Raw genomic sequence first — 26,447 nt, 5'->3', positions numbered from 1 at the left:
GAAGAAATTGAGATAGGGAATGAAGACATAACATTTGAGGTACTATTAAAATAGATTGAATTGTATTAAATACTTCTAAAATGTATTATGAAGTAAAATGATAAAAACAGTGAGACAGGATAGAAAGCCAGTGATTGACCACATGTGTGTATATGTATCTTCATTATTCATATCTATAGTCAGTCTTCATTATACACAGATTCCATCTTCGTGAATTTGCCCACTCACTAAAACCTGTTTGTAACCCCCAAATCAATACTCATGACATTTTTACAGTTACTTCTATAAGATGTATATAATCATGAGAAATGTTGATCTACCAAAGCCTATGTTCCCAACTGAGATGTCAGGCTAAGTGACACTCTGCCTTTTTATTTTAGCAAATAATTGTACGGCACACAACATATTGCAGTTATCTAAATGAAAGACTGGCAATAAAGCTAGAATAAAATAAACATAGTCCCTTCTTTCATGAACCTTTTATTCTAATGGAAACTTGACAATAAACTACAGTATGTTAAATAGAATGTGAGATTGCATAGGAAAGGTATCTACCTGAGATACTGGGTAGTACTGGTAAGGAGAAGTTTTTTAAGGAAGCAGTCTTTTGACACAACAATTCATGTTTCTTGCAGTTTGTCCAGAGGAAGAAATTTACTCAAAGATACATAGAAAGATAAAATCCAAGTTTTTATTATAATGAAGAATTAAAAACAACATAACTTTTTAACAGAAGGTTGACAAAATGACTTATGATATAGTCATTTAATATTGCAGTTATTAAAATTGTACATGAGGAATTTCTAGAGAAAATGGCAGAATAGGAAGATCCCAGGCTCACCTCCTCTAATGGATAAATCTAGATAACACCCACAGTCAGTATAAATAACCCGGAAAATGACCTGAACACTGGCAGAGGAGACTGTCCACAGCTAAATGTAGAGAAGAGACCACATCGAAGAGAATAGGAAGGCAGAGACACAGTAGGGAGCCAAACTGACCCTCAGGACTGTCCGTCCATAGGTGGGAGGGACACCTATGAGCATGGAGAAGAGAGAGATACAGATCCCATCCCAGGCATGGGGGACCTCACTAAGACAATGAATCTTAATAACATTTGGCTTTGAAAATCACAGCGGCATAACTTAGCAAGTTCTTAAAATCAGTGTGGCTTAATATCTGGAACTTTAAAAGTCAGCGGGCTCACCTCTGGGAGGAAAGTTGGAGCACAATGGGAAACTGAGTACCCACCATCAAAGAGATAGCACAGCAAACAGCCCCCTTGAGATAAAGCACAGAAGCAACAGTTTGTAAAATGTCTAGGGTATACAGGAAGAAGATTTATTTACTAATATCAGAACATGTGCAGAAGGAATAGTGGGTCTTTGTGAGTCTTCTGCAAGAACAAAGAGGCTGACCGTCGCCATTACCCTTCTCTGTGCCACAGCCTATATACACGGACACTAGTGGGAACCAGCACAGCTCAGACACTTTCCACCAGCTTGCTAATTATGCGCCCTGTTACTGCATACTCTGCGGACCCACTCCAGCCATCATGGCTATGCAGTTTTCCTGGTTGAGTGGAGGTTCCCCTCCTGTAGCAGACCAGCGAAGACCTTATCTTGCATGCACCATATACTCTGCCCCTGCATTCTCCAGACGACCTGCTCCCTCCAACATACCCTTCGTAGGAATACATCCAAATAGGTGGCACAGACCTGGCAGTGTGCAAGCAGCTTGATAAGGGGCCAAAACCATTCCAAAATGACTCCTACAACAGGGTGAGGGGAAATAACCACACACACCAGTTCACCTAGGGCCTCAGCTGTAGGCCAGGGGCAGACATCTGGTCGGATTGCAGCCCTACCCATTAAAAAAGCTGCATGGGGACAACACAGGGGGAGGCCCCTGTAGTTCGTTGCTACCGCTGCCTTGGCAAACACTTGGTCTGACCTAGGGCAGCCCAGACTGGACCACTAATAACACAGGAACCAAACTCTCCCCAAACAGGGAAAGAGAGCCATCTCAGGAAATTGGACTAAAGGCAAATTCAGCTCAGACATAGTATGGTGTACATACCACATAGAAGGTGCTCCTGAAGCACTGCTTTCTGGTGTACAGGAGACATTGCACTGCAGCATACTACAGGACTTCTTCATAAGGCCACTACTTATAAGAGCAGGATGTATAGCTGATTTTCTTAACACATGGAAATAGATAAAGAGTTAGACAATGAGAAGATGGAGAAAGTGTCCCAAGTGAAAGAAGGGGACAAAGTTATAGAAAGAGAGCTAAACAAAATGGAGATAATATGCCTGACAGAGGATTTAAAGTAATGATCATAAAGATACTCATTGGACTTAAGAAAAGAGGGAGGACTTCAGTGAGACCGTCAACAAAGAAAACAGGATCAATCAGAAATTAATAACTCAAACTAAAGTTTAAAATACGTGAGAGAGAATAAATAGACTAGAGGAAGCAGAAAGATGATATATAGACCAGCAACTTGGAGGACAGAGCAATGGAAAGCAGTCAAGCAACCAGAGAGAAAGAGAAAAGGATAATAAAAAAAAAAAAAAAGAAAGTAATTTAAGGGTACTCAGCAACACCACGAAGTGTAGTGACATTCACATCTTCGGGATCTCAGAAGAGGAAGAGGGAAAAGGTGGCAGAAAATTTGAAGGAATAATAGCTGAAACCTTCCTGAACCTGGGGAAGGAGGCAGAAATCCAGTTCCAGGAAGCATCCAGAGAACCCCCAGCAAAATCAGCCTAAGAAGGTCCACACCAGGACCTCATAGTAATTAAAGTGGGGAAAGAGTAGTGATAGAATCTTAAAAAACAGCAAGAGAAGAAAAAACAGTTACATACAAGGGAAACAAAAGCAAAAATAAACAAACTATTGGAACTACAGCAAAATAAAAATCTTCACCCCAGGAAAGTAAGTAACCAACAAAGCAAAAAGACAGCCAGTGAATGGGAAGAGATATTTGCAAATGATCTATCTGGTAAGGGGTTGTTATTCAAAATCTATAAAGAAGTTAAACAACACACACAAACCCAGTTTTAAAAATTGGCTGAAGAGATGACAGACATTTCTCCAAAGAAGACATACAGATGGCCAACAGACACATGAAAAGATGCCCAACATCTCTCATTATCAGGGAAATGAAAATCAAAACTCCACTGAGATATCACTTCAGACCTGTCAGAATGGCTAGAATCAAAAACACAAGAAGCAACAAGTGTTGGTGAGGATGTGGAGAAAATGGAACCCTTGTGCACTGCTGGTAGGAATGCAAAGTGGTACAGCCACTGTGAAACAGTATGGAGGTGCATCCAAAAATTAAAAATGGAATTACCATATGACCCAATAATTTCACTACTGGATACTTACCCAAATAATATGAAAAACAAATTTGAAACTGTATCCACATGCACTCCTATGTTTATTGCAGCATTATTTATAATAGCCAAATTATGGAAGCAGCTCAAGTGTCCATCGATAGATGAATAAACAAGCGGTGTGTATGTGTGTGTGTAAGTAAATATTGAGATCTTGGCTTTTGCAACAAATTGGGTGAGTCTAGAGGGTATAATGCTAATGAAATAAGTCATTCAGCAAAAGACATAGGGTTTCACCCATGTGTTTAAGGAACAAATGAACAAACTAAAAAGACTCATAACTATAGAGAGCAAACTGATGTTTGCCAGAGAGGTGTGTGGGTAGATGGGGAAAATAGGTGAAAGGGATTAAAAATGCACCTATTGTGATGAACATTGAGTAATGTATTGAATTGTTCAATAACTGTATTGTACACTTGAAACTGATAATAACACTGTATGTTAATTATACTGAAATGTAAAAAAATTAAAAATAATTTTAAACATAAAACTGCATTTGAAATATTCTCTACAGGCCTTTTAAATTTCCTAACTTATTCCCATTAAGTGGAGATTGCAAGCACGCATGCATAAAGAGTATAGTGTTACTCTGTAGTTAATTCACAAAATGGTACAATGCTAGGCATTCTGAGAGATCCCTGATGATTCCCGTATTTCTCTTCACTTGAGTAAGTGAATCTAAAATTCTGTAGTCATAGCTTCATACCCTAATGGAAGGATTTGGAATTTGCTGCCAGTTAAAATCTAAGTACATTATTAAGGAGTACCACTTTGATGTTGTTACTTGAATGAACAGTGAGAGGCTTCTGTGGTCACGTTGTCACTTGAAAGGGATTCAGTAACCTATTACTGCTTTCATCATTCCTGAGTGTCAGTCCTACCCTTACAAATATTTGGAAAGGCAAATATTGTTCAACTTAACAAATATGTTCAACTTGATAAAATCTCCCATATTCAACTTTTTTTTTCATCCACAGAACTAGAAATTGTATATGGTATAGCTTTGTTATCAAGGTAAGGGGATATATTGGTATTCTCCATATCTAAGCGAGTGACTTAAGTTATTTTTGTAATGAGGTCTTCTATAATGTATATATACCAGTTATATGGAGATAGTCCTCATTTTAAGGGTTTACTATCCAAATTATATATTTTTGGTACTTTTTAACACACTGCATAATCTTATTCTAAAGATTGATTTCTCTACAATATGGAACACTTGTGCTCAGAGAAAGTGACCTAAATTCACAGTGGGATGGAATATCTCTCATTTTGACTTGGGAAGCTGGGTAGATTTTATTTTTCTTTTCATACACAAATTACTGATTTTTATTATTTGTGTATAGAATGATAAATTAAAAATTGTTTTTTACTTTATGTATATATGAAACAAAACAATTTTCTTTCTACTTATAGGACTCAATTTATTAATGATACATACCAGAAAGTACTAGATCTGCTACTGCCATTAAATCTTGAGGTGATTGTTGAGCGGAATTTATCTTGGGAGTGGTACCAGGAAGTTCCTTGTTTTAACGTAAATGCTCAGTTAAAGCCCATGGAGGTAACTTTTTGGATGCTTGTTGATTTCTGTTTTTAGTTAAAAATATTGCTTGGGAACCTAAGATATTTTGGTGTAGATGTTACATATTGCTCAGCTTTTCAAAATTGAAATAGTAACAATAAAAAAGAAATAGTAACAATATTAAGTTAGAATTCATTGAATATTCTCCATTGATCAAATGTTTGAATGGCTACTCTGCGTTAGGTCCTGTGCTATATATGGAGAGACATTGGCAAAGAAACCATGGTATTATCTCTGGCTTCATGAAACCTAACTAGTCTAATGCAAGGGCTAGCAGTCATGGTGATCTAGAGGCATGATTGTTAGGCTATAAAAAGGTACATAGGCATGCAATTAAAATAGTTATAAATTGTGGTAAATTCCATACAGGAAACAAATATTAATTAGTCAGTTGGATATATTAAATTAGAACTTAGTGGAGAGATCTAAGTTAGAAATAATAATGTAAAAGTCCTCAGCATCTGCATAGTATTTAAAGCCATGACAACATGTGAAATAACCTAGAGAAGTTCCTAGAAGTAGAAGAGTTTGATGATTAAAATGGTAAATGGGTTAGTTCCTTACACATAACGTTACCTCCCTATTAGTTGATACTGCTTCACAGATTTCTAATGTACTTATCCACAAGTTCCCATCTGCCCCCTTGACTGCGTGGAAGTCAAAACTGTATCATATGCTTTGCTGAAGTGACAACAGGTTACTTTAAAAAGCCTGCTTAACAAATCCTCTTCCTTCCTCCCACCCCCAGTTTCTTTTCTATTTCCCCTTAGAAATTGTATTTAAAAAGAGAAAACCATCATTTTTAAAGGTTTCAGATTTTTAATTCAGAAATATATTTAGAATTTAAACATGATCATCTCAACTGAAAATCTGTTCTTGTTGTATAAGATCATATTAGACTCCTTAACTTATAAATGGAAGGCATTTTCTTCCTTTTCTTAAGATTTTATTTCTCCAGGAAGAATGCATGTAGAATGTTGAGGTGATGTTGCAGATGATCTATAAAAGGCTGACTGCCTTCCAGGGCAGATGAAATTGGGTCTTCTCCTATCCTGATCCACCTGAATAGTCTGCAGATACGGACGTGGATCCACATATTTGACCCCTCTTGGATCAGGGAGAGGCTGGAATCAGTTACTCTAAAGCATCTAGACTAAGTGCTACAGCTTGTGATTTCTGACTTGTCAGACATTTGGGAGTAGCAAGATAGCCTGTCCTGACATGTAAGAGCCATAGACCAACAGTCCTGGGATCCTCATATTTCTTGCAACTTCCTGGACCAAGCTGTTGGTAAGAGGGAAGAGTGATGATTCATATTGATATTTGGGGGGCATCAGTATACATGTACTAATTAAAAGACATGGTTTAGGTGTGGTTGTTAATTTAAATGAACTAAATGAACATACTATTTTGCAGTACCAGATATATAATAAAAGGTTAATGTCATGAATAAGTGAAAAGACAAAAGGCACAGTATAAGTAGCATGAATAGGATATACATGGACTGAATCTTAAGAAAACACTAGATTATATATCATCTTAGAAATATAGTCAAAGGAATACTGGTATAAATAAAACTTAAATTTTGTGGGATTAAAATTATTTTCTTGAGGTGATTAAACATTATCAGTTTAAAATTCATGGGGTATTTGTTTTTCATGTTTTACATGATTGATATTGTATTATAGTTCCCAAGAGAAACCTAGTCAATAGAATGGGTATATTTGTGTGTGTTTGTTTATACACTTGGTCTGAATACAGTAGACTAACTTCTTGATGACTCCATTTTAGCCTCTCCTTGACACTGAGGATGAGATCAGGAAGGGTCATATATGTGGGTCCTGAGGTGGGCTGCAACAGCTGTTAACTACTTGGATGGATCATGAAGACCCAATTTCATCCTAGTTGGTCTGCCCCAGAAGGCAGCTGGGCATTTGTAGATGGTTCGTGCATTATGTATATATTCTAGATACATATCATATTATGTAACATCTTGAATAATATTGAACCAAATATGTAGATCCTACGACCTAGTCAAGGTGACATAGAATTAACCATCACAGCTTTCGATACAGTTCTTATGTTGATGATTTTTAGGCTAAATTTGCAACACCTGGGGTTTTGAGGTAGATTTAAGTATGATATTTAACCATTTAAGTCTCAGATTCTTATACAATCAGGATGTATTCTTTATTATTATTGTTATTATTAAATATTTATTTATTTGAGAAAGAGAAAGCACACAAGCAGGGAGAGTGGCAGAGGGAGAGGGGAAGCAGACTCCCCTGCTGAGCAAAGAGCTTGACATGGGGCTTGATCCCAGGACCTCGAGATCATGACCAGAGCTGAAGGCAGATGCTTAACAGTTGAGCCATCTAGGCTTCCCAGGATATATGCTTTATATCCTATATATATCTATATTCTATATATACCTAGAACATTTATGAGGTTCAAATGAAATAATAACTCATGTAAAACACATTGTGAACTATTTTTCATGAGGCAAATCATTATTTTTAAGTAATTTGTATTTGTAAATTGAAGTGCTTAGTAGCCAAAAAAAATGCAAAGTAGCTAGATAATTAAAGATGAAAGTTCATTTTAAAGGTTTTTAGTTATTAGGTTAATTGATCTATTCATAAGAAAACTTACCATTCATAGTTTCATTGGTATTGACATTTAGTACCTGTATTTCACTACTAAGGATCACATGGTCATTGAGGAAACTGAGTAATCTATTAGTAGAAATATCTAATGCATTAAAAAATTAGTTTGTAGAGGTCTGAAATGAAACACTTGCTTTTCAATATAAGAGAATTTTTAACTACATAGTAGTAATGTTAATGTTAACTAAATTTTTATTTTCACAGTTCATTCTTAGTCAAGAAGATTTAACAACTATTTTTAAAACATTACATGGCAATATATGGTACGAAGAAGGTGATGGTGCCTCACCTGGAGGAGTAAAAGATCAGAGTAGTGTTAATAGTGGAGTTACTAATGCTTCACACCATTTAGAAGGTATGTTCTTGACCTCAGATTAGCCATGCCATCCCCATTTCCAATCCCCACCTTTCTTCCTCCATCCTTTCCATTCTCTAGTTTGAGTTTTCAGAAAATAAGATTTAAAGATATTTTTTAAGTAGCTAATCCTATCTAGGTATCTCTAAATGGTCTATTACTAGACTTCCTGTTGATTTTTTTTTCCCTTTGAATTAAAATTCCTGGTTTTGTTGTGACAAAATTCCTTCATATTCTTGTTACCCCAACTACCCTATATGTTCTTATTCACAGTTTTTCTCCCCATCCTCCTCTTCTCCCTAATGCCTAGTACAACATATATCACAGATGGAATATTTTATACTAAATTGGGAATATCAAAATATTAAGGATGTCAAGAAGGAATGATCATTAGTAAATGATGAATTTCAACAAGTAGCTGGAAGATAGATGGATAGAACAAGGCAGAGGAAACTGTAACTCAGAAAGTGGTTGCATCTAATATTGGATTTAATGTGCTTGTGTGGAACCTGACTGGGTTCTAAGTTCAGCACCAGCACATAGAATTGGCTCATTTAGGGCTGCTGGGATGATTGTGCTTTGCAAGAATAGAGCTCTCATTCTGACATTTTAGGGATCCTCAAATCTACTTACCTCAAAATGAAACCTATTAGTCCACCAGACCTACTCTTGCAAACCCCTGAGATAACACACACCTTTTTCTAGTCAGGGAGAATCCTAACACAAAAACAACCCTACATTATTACGTTATAGGAAACTTGATCTTTATTGGGTAGAATAATCACTCAGTCTTTTACTGATAAAATATTCATGGCCAGGTTAAGAAAATAGTGAGAACCTAAGCATAAAAGAAACCAGGATAACAGAATACTGTTTTCTGAGTGAAATAGAAATGAAGTAACAAAAGAATATAAACAAACATAAAACAAACATTATCTCATCCATAATCAGAGGATTTTGAGAATATAAAAACTGAATCCTACCATCACTACCTTCCACTCTTTCAAGATAAAGAGTTCTTGGAACCCAAAAATATGATTGGTGAAATTTTGAAACAGAACAAATGCAGTAAACATGAGGTCAAAATGTAGGTGCTGAGTTGGAATATATAGTTGATGTAATTTCCCATGATATAGTGGAAAAATAAGCCACAGGGATATAAAATGAGATACAACTTAAGAATTTAGACCTTCAAAAGTTGCAAAATCCAGAATAATAAGTATCTTAGGAGAAAGAAGGAAATGGAAGAATCTTTCAAAGAAATAATAGAAGAAAATCTCTAGAGCTAAATAAATATTGAAATTCTATGATATAAAAAAATCTAACATGTTTCAAGGAGATTTAATAAACAAAGATTGTGCAAACACATTTTCATGAAATGTCAGAACAACAAAGGTCAGATTTTTAGTTTCAGAGCAAAATCAGATTATTAGGGTCTTGGAAAAAGTGATTAGAATCAGATTATCATGAACAGAACTGGATGGAATGGGGTAGATGGATGACAAGAGACAATGGAGAACTATAGTCAAATTTCTTTTTCTTTTTTTTTTTTTTTAAGATTTTATTTATTTATTCATGGGAGCCACAGTGAGAGAGAGAGAGAGGCAAAGAGACAGGCAGAGGGAGAAGCAGCTCCATGCAGGGAGCCTGTCGTGGGACTCAGTCCCAGGTCTCCAGGATCACGCTCTGGGCTGAAGATGGCGCTAAACCGCTGAGCCACCCGGGCTTCCCTATAGTCAAATTTCTAAGGAAAATGATTTTGAAGTTAGAATTCTATTTTATTCAAACCATAAAATGTGAAAACACAGTAACTCACATTTCTAATGACTCAAAATTTACTTCTTCCATACTCCTAAAGCAATTAGTTTGAAAATGTAATCTAGCAAAACAAATAAGGAATCCAGGAAAAAGGAAAACATGAGATCTAAAAAACAGTGGGTACTCCTTAGTAGTCAGGAGTGCACTGAAAAGGGATCCCAAAATTAGGTTTTACTGGGCTAGACAGTCCTTGGTTTTATTACAGAGGAAGTCAGAATGCCTTAAGAAAATTTTAAAAAGTAGAAGAATGCCTTTAAAAAGAAAAATAGCATAAATGTCATAAAATATGTAGAATGAGTTGATTAACTACATTACATAAGTGATATAGAAAGGAGGACATGTTTTTGGTTCCTAAGGAGGGAGACATCTCTACTACATAGTCTAGCCTAGAGGTAAAGTGGATTAAGTTTTGTACAATTTTGAGCCACTGTTAGAAGAGATTCTTCTTTTTTGAGAGATGCTACTAGTGATGTAGCAGCAGAGAAAGTGTTACATAATAAACTGTTAATTCTCTTCATTGAAAATTATCACATAGTTATAGTTAACACATGGAATATTTACTGTAAATAAGAATGTAAATATTATTAACCATGTTAACATAGAGATGAAGAACATAACTGATCAAACCTGGAAAATAGGAAGATAGGGTAGAGAAAGTGGTAAGGACTTAATGGGGAGTGTATAGTATAAATAATGTCTGAATGGAAACAAAAAAATAGACATTTAAGTATATTACTGTTTTAACAATTTTCTTGAAATAGGCATATATACACCAAAAGGGAAGGAATAAGGTAATGAACCCAAATGTACCCATCAACACAGTTTCAACAATTGGTATCATGTGGCTGCCTTTATCACAGCTTTAACTCTGCATTTTCTTCCCCATCCCACCAGATGATTTTATTTTTTTTATTTTATTTTTTTTCATGTGCATCCAATTTGGACTTTATTTATATATATATATATATATATATATATATATATATATATTTATATATATATATATATATAAATTTATTTTTTTATTGGTGTTCAATTTGCCAACATCTAGAATAACACCCAGTGCTCATCCAATCAAGTGCCCCCATCAGTGCCCGTCACCCAGTCACCCCCACCCATCGCCCACCTTCCCTTCTAGCCACCCTAGTTTGTTTCCCAGAGTTAGGAGTCTCTCATGTTCTGTCTCCCTTTCTGATATTTCCCACTCATTTTTTCTCCTTTCCCCTTTATTCCCCTTCACTATTTTTTATATTCCCCAAATGAATGAGACCATATAATGTTTGTCCTTCTCCGATTGACTTATTTCACTCAGCATAATATCCTCCAGTTCCATCCACGTGGAAGCAAATGGTGGGTATTTGTCGTTTCTAGTGGCTGAGTAATACTCCATTGTATACATAAACAAAGTCTTCTTTATCCATTCATCTTTCGATGGACACCGAGGCTCCTTCCACAGTTTGGCTATTGTGGACATTGCTGCTATAAACATCGGGGTGCAGGTGTCCTGGCATTTCATTGCTTCCCACCAGATGATTTTAAAGCAAAAATGAATTTTGGATCCTGCTTTTCAGTGAAACAGTTTTTAAAAATATCATCTAAAATATTTTGTTTGGTTTTTTTTGAAGTAAAATTTGAATATGAAACTATGTGTCAGGTAGTACTTAATCCCCTAAACAAACCCTTAGTTATTAAGGTTAGTTCTATTATTCTCATTTTACAAAAATGGAAATGGAAGCACCAAGCATTTAATTATTATTCTCAAGTTATCACAGAAAAAAGTCTAAGCCAGCAGTTACTGAGTTCAACATCTGAAATTCCTCTTATTTTCTTGAATAACATCATACTACATATTTTAGAATTCTGTTAAACCTATTTCAAACCTATTTTAATGACTTCTACCTTTCTTGACTTTATCTAATAACTTTTAACTTTCCAAGGAACAACTGTAGTGACCGCTGCTGTGGTAGAAGTACATTCACAGGCCTCTCAAGTTAAGACAACACTGAATATGAGCTTCAGAACGGACTATCTCACCATGGTACTGTATAGTCCAGGTCTTGAAAAGGTAGGGAGGACAAAATAATTTTTCACCAATTGTTAATATTTCATATGTATTTTAGAATATCTTTTCCTCTGAAAAATGTTATTGATCATTTCATTTTAACAACGAAATACATTGAACCACTACACTTTTAAGATGCTATCTTTCCTATAGGCAATGATGGAAAAAATAACCCTTTAAATTATTTTTTTTGGCCTTTCATTAGTGAGCCCTATGGAGATAGAAAGTGTGGTAGTTCATCTCTTAAAATGTGTTAGACTTTGTTTTTGTATATAATTTGTATTGATTTCCTCTTCCACAGACTTCCTTTACAGATGTTCGTGATCCTTCTCTGAAACTTGCTGAATTTAAGTTGGAGAATATCATAAGCACTGCAAAAATGTATACAGATGACTCAACATTTTCTTCCTTCTCATTAAAAAATTGTATTTTAGATGATAAAAGGCCTCATGTCAAGAAGGCAACTCCTAGGTAATAGTGTTCTTACTTTTTACTTGAGAAAGGGTTGATAATATCTTTAAAAAAACATATTCCCAGAGTTGCATGTTTATTTTCTGGGTGCATCCTAAGATCTTCAGAGTTTCAATTTAATGGAGTCATGGTTCTCCATCAACCATTTCAAATGTCCTGGTTCAGTTATGTGCTGTTTTTACTGGATAGTTGATGGATTGGTTAAATAGAAATAATCAGTGCAGTGAGATTGGTTTTTAAAATTAATTTCTATTATCTAAGTTATTCTTGATCTTTGCAAGTTGTAATGGGAAAACATGAAAAGAAGTCAAATATGTAGACATTATAAGTTCTAATTTCTTATAGATGTACTTCCTAGTTTATAAAAGTTTTGCTCTAGAAATTCCTAAGTCTGTTATTTTGAGTACTTTGTGATCCTTCTAGGAGAAATAACTTCAGAATGCTGGTTTGCTATATTAGTACAATGGATAAGAGGTCTTTTGACTTTCATTGGTGTGTTTGGTTACTTTTAAGATTCTCATAGGAAATATTATTATGTTTTTCAGAATGATAGGACTGACAGTTGGTTTTGACAAAAAGGACATGATGGATGTAAAGTATAGGAGAGTCAGAGATGGTTGGGTGGCTGATTTAGTCCTTCAAGAAACGTATATTTGTGCAAGTGTGGAATTTCTGCTGACAGTTGCAAATGTCTTTCTTGAGGCCTACACCACAGGCACTGCTGTAGAAACCAGTGTTCAAACATGGACTGCTAAGGAAGAAGGTGAGTTATTAGCTAAAATATTTCATATATCTATTACTGAAGTGCTATAATTGCACTGACCATTGATGATCTATCTAGATGATGAGGTTAAGTGACTTACTAAATTAAAATCTTTATTTTTTAGAGGTAAGAGGAAAACTTAAATGTGCTTTCCAGGATGTGTAGTTTGCGTGTTTTTCAAGATATAAATGTATATTGGATTCCAAAATTATGAGATTTATAATCAGCAAATATACTTCCCTAAAGGCAGCAAGTCAAAATATTTTTTTTGAAAAAACAGAATAATGAACCAACCATTACTTTTCATAATTAAAAATAGTATTTTAACTTAAGGTACTCTTTTATTTTTTATTTTATTATTTTTTTGGTTATTTTTGTAGCTCTCCACTATCTTTTACGTATTTCGTTCATTGTGGCATAGCAGTAGTAGTATCAAGTTGATAGTTGGAAATTGGGTTAGTTTCCAGTTTGCCATTAAAGACTTTTTCCCTCACATTTTAAGATGTTCTGAAGACTATAGCATCTTGAACACTTACACTAGGAGAATTTCAGTAGATTTCTTTGGGATCTAAGAATCTTTTATTTTTTTACTTGGAATGCAAAAACATTTTCTCATAAATAATTATGCATAAATAATATGTATCACAAAGATTTATACATATTTTAAAATGTGAACTTGTTTTTGTTTCTGGTTAGTACCTGTACAAGAATCAGTAAAGTGGGAAATGAATATTATTATTAAAAATCCTGAAATTGTGTTTGTGGCTGATATGACAAGAAGTGATGCTCCTGCCTTAGTCATTACAACACAGTGTGAAATTTGTTGGAAAGGTGACCTTGAGAATAATACAATGACTGCTGCCATTAAAGATCTTCAAGTGAGAGCCTGCCCATTTCTTCCAGTCAAGAGAAAAGGCAAAATCACTACTGTGAGTTTACTCTTTCATTATCGGCTTAATTGTAAACTCTTTTGTATTTATTATATACCACTTTAGAAAATTACCTACATACTCTCCAGCCTTTCTCTGTAAAATACCTTTCTTTCTTCTCAGAGAGCCTAGTCTAGATTATTATTACACCAGCTTTGAAACTCTTTCTTTCTTCAGTTGCTCCTCAGTGTTGTATGTATTTTGGGGAATAGCCTAAGGTGTTGATTTCACTTCTCAAAGACCTCACCTTCGCTTTCTGACCACGTATAAGCTCTTCACTGCTCTTAGGCCTTTGAGAGTTTCTACCAGTTGTTTGCTTTGTTGTTTCAGTTTTATAATTAAAACATTTTTTTCTCCCATCTTGACATTTTTGTTCAGTTATGTTTTTCTTTTTAACAGCTTGAGTTTAGCAGTATGACCACACTTAATCTTCAAAAAGGGTTGGGGAATGTGGTCTTTTTTTCTGAGCTACTTTATGCTCAGATAAAACTTTTATTTCTGTAGAAGAGGAGATGTCAGGTGACAATTAGAGGTCCTTGCTCTATTGGTCCACTCAGAGGTTTCTTCCTTTGTCCACACAAATAATTCGTATTTGTCTTTTTCTCACCCATGGAACATATCCATCTCTTCCTCAGACGATATGATCTCCAAATCCAGGATCTTTAGATGGTAGTTTTCTTTGTTCAGGCTGCTGTGAGTTCTTCTTTTTGATGATCTAAGAGACAAGCTATGGCATTTCAGCAGTCAGTCACCATACACAAAACTACTATATAATGGTGGTATAAGGACAGGATAATTGCAATTTAAAAACCCATTCAGAAAAGTAGGGAGTGCTTTGTGGTCACTTATCCATAATGATTGTCATATCCTTCTGAGCAGAAATGTGAAAACTTGGAACTCTTGCATGGAGTCAAGTTTCTGGGATATGCTATATTGGAGTCTTCCATTTTCACTCCCATGGAAGATCATTGTCATTTTCTCAGATGGCCCTGGCCTTCCCCTCTAAAAGATTTTTTTTTAACCATTATTTACTGTAGACACATCTGAAGTGGCTATTGTCTTTTTTTGGGAACTGCACTGTTTTCACAGCTTACTTTCTACTGAGTTGGTTACTTGGAGATTGCTCTAATAGTTGAATTAAAAACAGGTTTTGCATGGCTGATAATGGTTTCTCTGGCAGTTCTTCATTCCTTGAACATTTAGTTTACATCTAGGTAGTTCTGGGTGTAAGCAACTGTAACCAAAGAATGCATTCATTCATTTATTCTAGAAAACTCTTTATTTACTAATCTCTATATTTCTACCAATTCTGCCTTCATCCTGATTCAGTAAAGGCTATTTGGATTATAGGATTTGTTGAGGGGGACAGTCACTATCTGTACTCTAATATTTGTTGTTTTTGCCACAGGCTAGTTACCATGTTTGATTTTATCAAAAAAATCAAGGAGCTGCAGTCTTATTTCTTGCTGAGGTTCCTCTTTAGAGCCTGAGTCTCCTCAATATTTTCCTTCCTCTTCTAGGGCTTTGCAAACAGCAGAATGAGGGAACTAACACATAGCAACATTCTGAATATTCCAAATCTGTCTGATGGAAGTTTTAGGCTTTTTTAAAAGTACATTGTCTGCCTTCCTAAGTATCACCAGTAGTAGTTTTACCAAATATTTTGCTGAGGCACTGTTAAAGTCATCAGCTTTGTATTTTTGTAGCCAGAGTGCAGGTGTCCAAGAGCACCTGGCTTTGGAGTCCCAAACAGATAGCACTCAGTTACTGGCTGCTTGCAAAATCCAAAGGCAGAGACATGGGTGGTGCTGAAATAAGAAAGGAATTTATTTATTTCAGTGAGGCCGACACTGGGAAGACAGTGGGACAGTGGAACAGTATCTCAAAGACTGTCTCCAAAATGCAGAAAATGTTTCTAGGTTTATATAAGGAAAATGTGGGACAGAGGTGAGGGAGGGGGGTAAAGGTCAGGTCAATCATTGTCTTGGGGTCAGTCACATGGGATCTTGCAGGCTCACGGTATTTCTTCCTGCTTGAGGGGATGCTTTGCCCCAGGGTCTTTTGCCTGAGTTAAGAAATAAGATGCATGGAAAAACTTAATCATTTAGAAAGTACAGATAGAGGTTAAAATGGAGGTAGTTTGACATCCTCTCTCATTTTGAATATCCCATGTCCATTTCAGTTGCTAAATCAGTCAGATATTTTGACTTTTTACAGTGTGCCAACTATAAGGTATGAAATTCTGTGCTAATTAGGCTGCTGTAATAAGACATACCCCCCAAAAAAGGAGCTAAAGCATAGTTTAACTACCCATCTTGTTGGGCAGTTCCTAGGATACAACTTAATCTACTTGTTCAAAGAAATTGATTTTTTCTTTTTAGTCCAATTCTGTGGACCATTCCACTCTACTTAGCAATAGCCTTCTGCTTAGTATAAAGCTGAAGAATTTGACAAAAAACTAAAAGGTGAATCACTTACACATTTTGAGAGAATTTCTCTGCTCCTTCTTTTTTCCCCTTCTGGACTTCGCAAGGTTGCTTTGGTAGCTTGCTTATATTGTGAAGCAGACTTTTTAAATGACTTTCAGCTTGTAGATGGATTATTACTGTGCTACAAGTTGCTTCCTGCTCAGATGGAAATAGAAGTCTAGAAAAGGAGATCTTCCACTGGGTAACCATGTGTTAAGGGAAACTTCTATAATTATAGGGAACTTTGAGAAGTGTATTTATAGCCAACCTGCATTTTTGGCCACATACATTTTGATAAGTTGTAGTTAGTGGAACTTTAATTGATGCTGTAGTCATTTTATATTAACAAGAAACAAAATTTCATAATATTAACTGGGGTCAATGGATGCTTAGTAGAACTTCATGAAACTTGTAAAAATGTATGTAAAATGTATACATTCATTTTTTAAAACAAAATTTACTTAATTTTCAAAGGATATATGACACCAAATTTTTCTACCCATTTTAACATATGGGATGTTCTCATCTTTGCTTCCTGTAGAGTATAAATTTATATTTGTCTGACCTTATTTCATCCATTAAGGTTTTTTTTTTAAGATTTATTTATTTATTCATGATAGACATAGAGAGAGAGAGAGGCAGAGATACAGCCAGAGGGAGAAGCAGGCTCCATGCCAGGAGCTCGATGGCGGGACTCAATCCCAGGACTCCAGGATCATGCCTTGGGCCAGAGGCAGGCGCTAAACCACTAAGCCACCCGGGAATCCCCCATCCATTAGGTTTTATAATAATTTTTGAATAGATTCCTAAATCCTAATAAAAGCTAAATGATGATCCAGTTAATTGAATTTATTTTATATCCTAATAGCTGTCAGCTTTTTAAAATTCAAATTCCAGTTAGTTAACTTATAATGTAATATTGTTTCAAGTGTCAATATAGTGATTCAACACTTCCATACAACTCATGCTCATCACAGATGCTTCTTAATCCCCATCACCTACCTCCTCTCCAGTAACCATTAGTTTATTCTCTGTAGTTAAGAGTCTGTTTCTTCGTTTGCCTCTTCTTTTTCTTCTCATATGTTCATCTGTTTTGTTTCTTAAATTTCACATATGAGTGAAATCATATGGTATTTGTAGTTCTCTGACCAACTTATTTCACTTAACATTAATACTTTGTAACTGCATCCGTGATGTTGCAACTGGGAAGATTCCATTCTTTTTTGTGTCTGAGCTGTCAGCTTTTAAAATGAATTTATCTTACTCTATAATTTTCCTAGACTTGTTACCTGTAATAATATTTTAAATGATGTTAGATTTTCTAAAAATCACCAGCAATAGTAACAGTGTATGTTTCTTGAATGATGATAATAATTCATCCTCACTCTATTCCTGTTGTTAAGTTAGGTGATATTAGTGTGATTTTAATATTTGCTTGTGAATTTATGTAGAAAACTTTAGTATGTTGAAAAATTTTCCATATCTAATTTTGGAAGAATCTTAATCATGAATAAATGTGGAATTTTAATGAGTGCTTACTAACATCTATTGAAAGAAGTATAATATTTTTTACTATTTTTACAATAAAATACATTAATAGTTTTTCCTATAGCCTATGAGCCTTACATTTATGGCTGAAATATCCTAAATTGGAGACTATTTTAATTTCTTCTATATTTTGTTAAAAAGTACTTTATTCTATAATAGAAGACTGTATAACTCCTGGAAGAGTAGCTGAGGGAGGATTCTCAGTAGAAATGACATTTATGCTGATACCTGAAAGGTAAGTAGGTATTAGCTATTTAAACTTCCACAGGAGAGTCAACAGGAGTGTGTTTCAGGATGAAAGGATAGCATATGCAGAGAACCTGGGTTCCAGAGAGCACAGGTTCCCACTCCACATCTGCTTGTGTACCAGCACCTCTACCTCATATACTCTGCCTTTTTCCTTGTCGTTTTTGTTATTCAGTCGTCTTCAACTTAGGGCAGTCCTTCCCACCATCAAGGTAGTGTTTGTAAAGTAGGGAATTTATAGGGAACCCTTGTAGGTTTCTGAAGATGTATGTAGCCTAAAACTGCTTCTTTGAAGGGGAAGTAGTAGCATTGGGGAAGGAATGCATCGGTAGTGAAAATCACATAAGACTGGGAACACTTAGGTGAGAGAGTAAGGAGGAAAAAAATGACAGAAATAGCATTGAAATCACAATGGCTATAGTTGGAGACATATAATATACTAAGAAAATAGTTCCATTTTAAATGTTTTTATGGGGACACCTGGGTGGCTCAGCAGTTGAGTGTCTGCCTTTAGCTCAGGGCGTGATCCTGGAGTCCTGGGATCGAGTCCCACATCAGGCTCCCTGCATTGAGCCTGCATCTCTCCTCTCTCTCTCTCTGTCTCTAACAAATAAATAAGTAAAATCTTAAAAAAAAATGTCTTTACATCATTAAATTGACCTGTATGGATTGTGTCACTGACAACTTTAATGTAGTTTTGTCATAAACACATTTACTGTTAATGACTAGCTGCATTTTTAATCTTCAATAACTAGATTTGAAAATAAAGGAATTGGGTAAGGATCAACATATACCTTCATATTTATTTTGGGAAGGGACTATTTAAAAAAGTTTCCAAGTTATAGAGAAACTTTAATTAATTTTTTAAAAGATTTTATTTTTTTATTTTTTTAATGTTTTTATGTATTTATTCATGAGAGACACGGAGAGAGAGAGGCAGAGACACAGGCAGAGGGAGAAGCTGGCTCCTCTTGAATACAGGGAGCCCGATGCGGGACTCGATCCCGGGCCTCCAGGATCACGTCCTGGGCTGAAGGCGGCGCTAAACCGCTGAGCCACCTGGGCTGCCCTAAAGGATTTGTTCATTCATGAGGGAGAGAGAGAGAGAGAGAGAGAGGCAGAGACACAGGCAGAGGGAGAAGCAGGCTCCATGCAGGGAGCCCGATGTGGGACTCGATCCCAGGACGCCAGGATCATGCCCTGGGCCAAAGGCAGGTGCTAAACCGCTGAGCCACCCAGGGATCCCCTATAAAGAAGCTTTTATATGTAATTATAATAGTATTTGGTTTTGTCTTCTATAAGATGAAGAGAGAACACAAATCTTATGATGAAAATCTTGACTCATGTATTGTAAAGTGGTTATAATTTCTTGTCCTGGAAGTTTAAAGAAATAATTTACTGAATTTTTAAGTTATGTACCAGTTGATCTTGCTGATGTTATTAGAATAATGGTAGATTTTAGTGTGATTTCATTCAGGAATGGGTTTGGATCTCTTTTTTCCTAATTCTTCATTGTCAGTATAGGCGAATTCTAAAAGGAGTACAAGATTTCTATTTCCTGCTGCATGTGCCCAGTAGTCTTATCGTGAACGTGTACAGGATCAATAAATATAATTAAGTCACTAATTAGTTAACTTTGAGTTAACCAAAGAGAGATTCTGGGTGGGCCTAACCTAATTTTTAAAATGGTGAAACCCCACAACCATGCTTTTCTGCTGACCTTGAAGGAGTAAACTGAGGAAAAGACTACATGACAAGAACCTGTGAATGACCAGTAGGAATAGAAATAATCTCTGGCCAACAGCTAGCAAGCAAATGGAGATCTTAGTCTTTGGGCCGCAAAGAAATGAATTTGACAACCTGGAGGAGCTTGGGAAAAGATCTTTCCCTAATAACAGATGTTTGTACCAGTAGTAAGATGCTGTGGTAACCATTTATTCAGAATGTTGAGAGCAGCTTTGGAACTGGGCAATATACAGAATCTGGAGGAATTTTATGGAGAATGATAAAGCCTCATTTGTGTTGAACAGACTCTTGGTAGAAATATGATCATTGGTGATGCTGCCAAGAGGACCTACAAAGAAGGTGAAGGTTGTGTTATTGGAAGCTAAAGGGATGGCTGGAAACACAGTGACAAGGAGCTTTGCAAACTGTGTTTTACAGTTGTCTGGAAAGCAGAACTCTTGAGTGACAAACATGGATATATACCTAAGAAGATTTCTAAGCTGCCTGATTCGAAGATGTTGCCTAGTTTCTTATTGTGTATAGTAAAATGCTAGAGGAGAGAAATGAATTGAGAAAGAATAGTTAAAGAACCAGACGACCAGAACTTATGATTTTGATATTTCTTAGCATTCCAAATAGCAGAAGATGCTAAAAGTCAAAAATGGTTGCCAAAAGTGTAGCATAGAGAAAAGACTGTGTGATGGTATAAACTTTTGCTAAATCTTAGGCCAAAAAAATGGTGTTCAGACACACAAGAGAGTCCTTTCAAGAGATTTACATGTTTCACACAGAGGGTGTCTAGGAATCATAAAGGTATCACCCTTTAGCTGTCTCAGGAGACCATGATTATCTCACAAAGATCAGTGGATGTTGCTTTTGTCTAATGGAGTAAAATTTATAGAAGTCCCTCAAGGTTCTTGAGAAAATGGTTTCGGCAGAAACACTGCCAGCATGGACTGACAGGGGCAGGGAGTACAAAATGAAGAGAGACTCTTTGAAACCCCCAGATTTCTCCTGGCAGGAAGCAGGATGATAAAACCACTTGGTTGCAAATTTATGCTACCTTTTCTAGAAAAGGAAGGATGATTCAAAAGGTAGAGGGGAGAGCCACAGAGAATTGTTCCTAGGCTTTGAAACTTTATCAAGAAACTCATTTACTTGGCTGGATTTCAGATTACTTTGGGCTAGTGACTTATTTTTACCTTTGATTTTCCCCATTTAACTGGAATATCTGTAATTGTTAACCTATGTCTGCCCCACCATTTTCTTTTGGGAGGATGGGAGCAGATAACTCCTTTCCCTTTCACAGATCTATAAAAGGGAAATTGTGCCCTAGTAGCTATACTTAATATATTACACCAAGGTACTTACACCGGATTTACATTTTAGACCTTGAGCTGATAAGAGATAGATAAGATTTTGGATTTTGGTGAGAGATAAAGATGAGATCCATATATGATGAGTTAACAGATTTAGATGATGAAATTTTAGACTTTGGGCTATAATGGGATGAGGCTATTAGCAACCTTAGGAGGTGAGTGAATACATTTTGCATTTGAGAGAAACAGGAGTCTTTTGGTGTTAGAGGGCAGAATTCTTCCATAATTAGAGAACATTTAATCAATTTATGATTATACTAAGTTATTTTATAAACCTAATATTTTTATAATTTTTCCTCATTTGTAGCTGTTCCTGTATAAGTTATTTTGTTTCAATTTTATAATGGAAAAGATTTTTATTATAATTTTAAGTAAAATAAAATACATAAGTTTTATGGGGTTTTGCATATTTAAAGATATTCTTTTGGGCAGCCCAGGTGGCTCAGTGGTTTAGCACCGCCTTCAGCCCAGGGTGCGATCCTGGAGACCTGGGATCAAGTCCCACGTCGGGCTCCCTGCATGGGGCCTGCTTCTCCCTCTGCCTGTGTCTCTGCCTCTTTCTCTGTCTCTCATGAATAAATAAATAAAATCTTTTAAAAAAATAAAAATAAAGATATCCTTTGACTTACTGTTTTATTAATGTTGTTACTATTGTTAATGCTTTCTATTATAAATCATAAGTGTAAAAGATAACTGGTTTTGAGTCACTTGTGTTTTTAAAAAGTTACTTTAACTTATATACTTCATATATAGTTAGCTATTACTAGGAATGTCTTTAAATAAAACTATTTTAAAACAAGGTTAATTTGGTGGTATTGAATTTTTTTCTCCTAGGTTTTGCAGCCCTGTGATTTGTTCTATCAAGCTACTCAAGTACGTACAGATCCACAAGTGATGGATATATCAGTAAAATCCCTCACACTAAAGGTAAGTTAATATGTAGTCAGTTTTTCATATCTTTGGTGCACCTTTTTAAAAAGTAGTAAAACCTAGAAATAGGCAATTATTATATCAAGTCTTTTAATTGTTAAATAAGCAAAAAACAGCATCTGTGTTTTTGAAAATATTTTATGTGGCAATGTATTTATTGTTTTACAATGTATTAATATACATTTTATAATGAATGATGTATATTTTATTATTAGTGTTTGACTTCTTCTATAGTTAACATCTAATATTCTTATGGTATACATAGTTGAACTTCTACTAAATCAGTCTAATATCTATAAGATCAGATAAATACTTTAAAAATTGAAGTTAGTTAGGGGCACCTGGGTCATTCAGCTGGTTGAACATTTGACTCTTCATTTCGGCTCAGATCATGATGTTGGGGTTGGGATTGAATCCCGCAATCAGACTCTACAATTAGCTGGGGTGCTGTTCCAGATTCTCTTTCTTCCTCTCCCTCTGCCCTTTCCCCAGCCTGTGCACATGGGCATGTGCACGCACTTGCTCTCTCTCTCTCTCAAAAATAAATCTTTTAAAAAAATTTGAAATTGGTTATAAAATTTTGTAGGCAATAAATTATATCTACTATTTCATGATATTGATAGTTTAATATTATTTTCATGATCCTTCAAGTATATTTAATATTTTTTGAGGTACCTAATTTTTTAAAGTGGTGTGGGTAGATTTTTTATTAGTTTAAATTTTTCCCTAGGTTTCACCAGTCATCATAAATACTGTGATTACCATAACATCAGCACTTTATACATCCAAGGACACCATCCCACAGGAAACTACTTCTACAGCATATTTATGGGAGAAGAAGGATACAAAGAATTTAAAAATGTGGTTTCTTGAAGAACCAAATGAAGTTGAAAACAAAGCTCCCACAACTGAATTGATACTTAAAGGAGAGATCATAAGAATGAACATTGATTCTATCTTTATAGTTCTTGAGGCTGGAATTGGTCATAGAACAGTGCCTATGCTGCTGGCAAAGTCACGTTTTTCAGGGGAAGGCAAAAACTGGAGTTCCTTGATAAATCTCTACTGTCAGCTTGAACTAGAAGTAAGCATATGTAATTTTTTTCCAGATTCTATAACAAATAATGCTACATGTGGAGTATTTTTGAAATCTTATGTAGATATTTTAATTAAGCTTATTTTAAATATGATGTTGGCTCACAGTTCTTTTGGAAGAAAGTGTACAAATTTATGCCCTTGGTATGGTTTTTATGTGTACATTATTTTATTGTAATATAAACTTAACTTGGATATTTCAATTGGTTTTTATTAACTTAAACGTGATATATTAATAGTGTGGATTAGATTAAGAATTCTTATTGTTAAGAATTGAATATCTTTTTTCCTTTAAAAGGATACTAGATTATTTTCAAATCTCTTCTAAAAGAGTAAGTAATAGAAAGAATTAGAAGGATATGCCTCAGGCAGACCAGGTGGCTCAGCGGTTTAGCGCGGCCTTTGGCCCAGGGCCTGCTTCTGGAGACCGGGATTGGGTCCCAAGTCAGGCTCCCTGCATGGGGCCGGCTTTTCCCTCTGCCTTTGTCTCTGCCTCTCTCTCTCTCTCTGTCTCTCATGAATAAGACAATGAATGTATCAATAACACATGATAAATGGACACAGTTTTTGATATTTAGCCCAGTCTGGAGGTCAAGGAGAGATACTTAAAAGAGAGTTTTATCTGGATTAAATTGTGAAGACTAGACAGTGAGGTTAGTCAGGTGAGGTAAGTGCTGAGAGAATGTGTATAAGAAGCTAAGTAAAGGCATGGAGAACAGTTTTCATATAAAGAAATAGCAAAGCCAAAAGGAATAGTGGTGGGAAACAGCAGGGAAGATCATTTTAGAAAGTATAAGAATGTCTTATTTCAAAATTTCTCTCTATAGGTGCATTATTACAATGAAATGTTCGGTGTATGGGAGCCTTTGCTTGAACCCTTAGAAATTGATCAGACTGAGGATTTTAGACCATGGAATCTTGGAATCAAGGTATATTTGGAGTCTGAAAATTGCTTTTCAAAAACTTAGAATGTCCACACCACAGAAAACAGTTTAATAACAACAAAGTTCAAGTTTTCTCATTGGGAGCCTTGCCTCATGCTTCACTGTTTGACCTGCGAATGTGATTTTCAGACCCAAGGCCAGTGTCTCCTCTGCTACTAACAAACAATCGTGTTAACACTTATTGTGTTCCAGACACTGTTCTAAATAATGTACTTTTGCTTGAACCGTTTTGAAGTCAGAGGTTTTAAACTCCATTTTAACCTGTGAAGGAGCTGAGACTCAAAGCTTAAGAGCCTTCCCTGAAGTGGAAGGAGGGACTCTGAGGAGTCCCCACTCAGACCTGCCCTGTTAAATGCCTCTAGCATCTTGTAGGTTGTTTTCTACCCTGCATTTCCTTTGTTCTTTTTTTTTTTTTCCCCCTTTGTTCTTCGAAGGAAGTACACTATTACTGGTTTTTCAGATATATTGTAAATTTATGTAATTATAAGAATCAGGACCTTTAAATGGATGAAATTGTGTTTCAAAGCAGGGAACTGAAGAATTGCTAACTTATCTCCTCTTAAATAATGGTTCAATCACCTGCAGACAAATTATCAGTGGTTGAAAGCCAGTTAATATAGCAACAAAGGTGACTAGCGTGTCCAACTTTTGGTATTAGATTACTATGTTTATTTCGTACATATTTCAGATAAAGTAATGGATAAAGGAACTTCTTTGGTGTTTTTAAGGTCAGAATATATGTGGGCAGTGGATCTATGAATCCTAAAAAAAAATTCTTACATGGTATTGATTCTCAGGAGTTGTAGGTTCTAATGGTACTGTTCTGCAACTGTTGTTGGACTAATAATAAGTCTCTGGATTTCTAATCTTTATTTATCCCATAACCAATAAGCCAAATGGTTTTTCTTGTTCTGAATGTCCATAAGCTATGAAGTATGTGCTTTTAATCTTTATTCAGATGCCACATATATTTAGTAATTTTAGGGTTTATTTTTCCTTTTGAATTGTACTAGCTATTTTAGTATCACTGAGGAGAGAAGTATTTTTTCTCTAATATTGCTCCTGTCCTGTGTGACCTTAGTTGGTAGATATCCAAGCAATTCTAGTAAGGCTGTGGAACTGATAAAACTTACTGTTGTCTCTAATGTTATTATTGAGATTTGTCTAATTAGTTTTTTTCTTTGCAAAATGAGTAATGTGTTCCCAGAAACAAATTTTCCTTATATTTCTATAATTTGTCATTTTAGATGAAAAAGAAAACAAAAAAGGCCATTGTTGAGTCAGATACTGAAGAAGAAAATTACAAAGTGCCAGAATATAAAACCGTTATCAGTTTCCATTCAAAAGACCAACTAAACATTACATTATCCAAATGTGGCCTTGTAATGTTGAATAATTTAGTCAAGGTAAGAAGAGAATTTTGAAACCTTAAGTGTTGGTGTACTAGTCTGAGCTAACCCTTTTTTTCATTGAATTAAAAGCTTTTTATTAACTTAGTTGTCATACAACCATTAGTGTTCTGCATGTCATTTAGTTTTTCACATTTCATTTTATTTACAATAACTCTTCCTTATTAGGCATTTACAGAAGCTGCCACTGGAACCTCAACTGCCTTTATACGGGATCTAGCGCCATTTATGATTTTGAATTCTCTTGGACTTACTGTCTCTGTTTCACCAAGTGATTCTTTTAGTGTACTCAACCTCCCATTGGCAAAATCATACGTATTGAAAAATGAGGAGAGTTTAAGTATGGACTACGTGGGAACTAAAGACAATGATCATTTCAATGCAATGACCAGCCTAAGCAGTAAACTCTTCTTCATTCTTCTTAGTAAGTAATAAATTGTCTTCCTGGGACTTTAATTATGTTACATTTTTACATAGCATTTTACTCATATGTTGTGGTATCTTACGGGTTTTTAAATCTCCTTCCAAGTAAGTCAGGAATTTTGCTTTTTCATTTGCTTATTGTCACTGTGTATTTGTATTCCAAAATGTGACTTTATCCACTGTGTTATCCAGGGTATGGAACTCACCACTTTGTTTTTTTAGGAGGA

General features: G+C 35.4%; 1 protein-coding gene across 5 annotated transcripts in view; it reads left to right on the top strand.

Annotated features, from left to right (window-relative positions):
* VPS13A (vacuolar protein sorting 13 homolog A) overlaps positions 1 to 26,447 on the top strand; it is a 234,742-nt gene that overhangs the window by 123,440 nt on the left and 84,855 nt on the right. For all 5 annotated transcript variants that reach the window (XM_077906342.1, XM_077906335.1, XM_077906373.1 and 2 more), the window contains 11 exons: positions 4,821 to 4,968; positions 7,860 to 8,010; positions 11,766 to 11,893; positions 12,192 to 12,361; positions 12,907 to 13,124; positions 13,821 to 14,053; positions 22,254 to 22,346; positions 23,080 to 23,433; positions 24,272 to 24,373; positions 25,636 to 25,794; positions 25,966 to 26,221. In XM_077906342.1, coding sequence (XP_077762468.1) covers positions 4,821 to 4,968; positions 7,860 to 8,010; positions 11,766 to 11,893; positions 12,192 to 12,361; positions 12,907 to 13,124; positions 13,821 to 14,053; positions 22,254 to 22,346; positions 23,080 to 23,433; positions 24,272 to 24,373; positions 25,636 to 25,794; positions 25,966 to 26,221 — 2,012 coding nt within the window. The remainder of the gene's footprint in view (positions 1 to 4,820; positions 4,969 to 7,859; positions 8,011 to 11,765; positions 11,894 to 12,191; positions 12,362 to 12,906; positions 13,125 to 13,820; positions 14,054 to 22,253; positions 22,347 to 23,079; positions 23,434 to 24,271; positions 24,374 to 25,635; positions 25,795 to 25,965; positions 26,222 to 26,447) is intronic.

The sequence above is a fragment of the Canis aureus genome, chromosome 1 (genome assembly GCF_053574225.1).
Source record: "Canis aureus isolate CA01 chromosome 1, VMU_Caureus_v.1.0, whole genome shotgun sequence".
NCBI classification, from domain to species: domain Eukaryota; kingdom Metazoa; phylum Chordata; class Mammalia; order Carnivora; family Canidae; genus Canis; species Canis aureus.
This window is presented reverse-complemented; position numbering and strand designations above follow the sequence as displayed.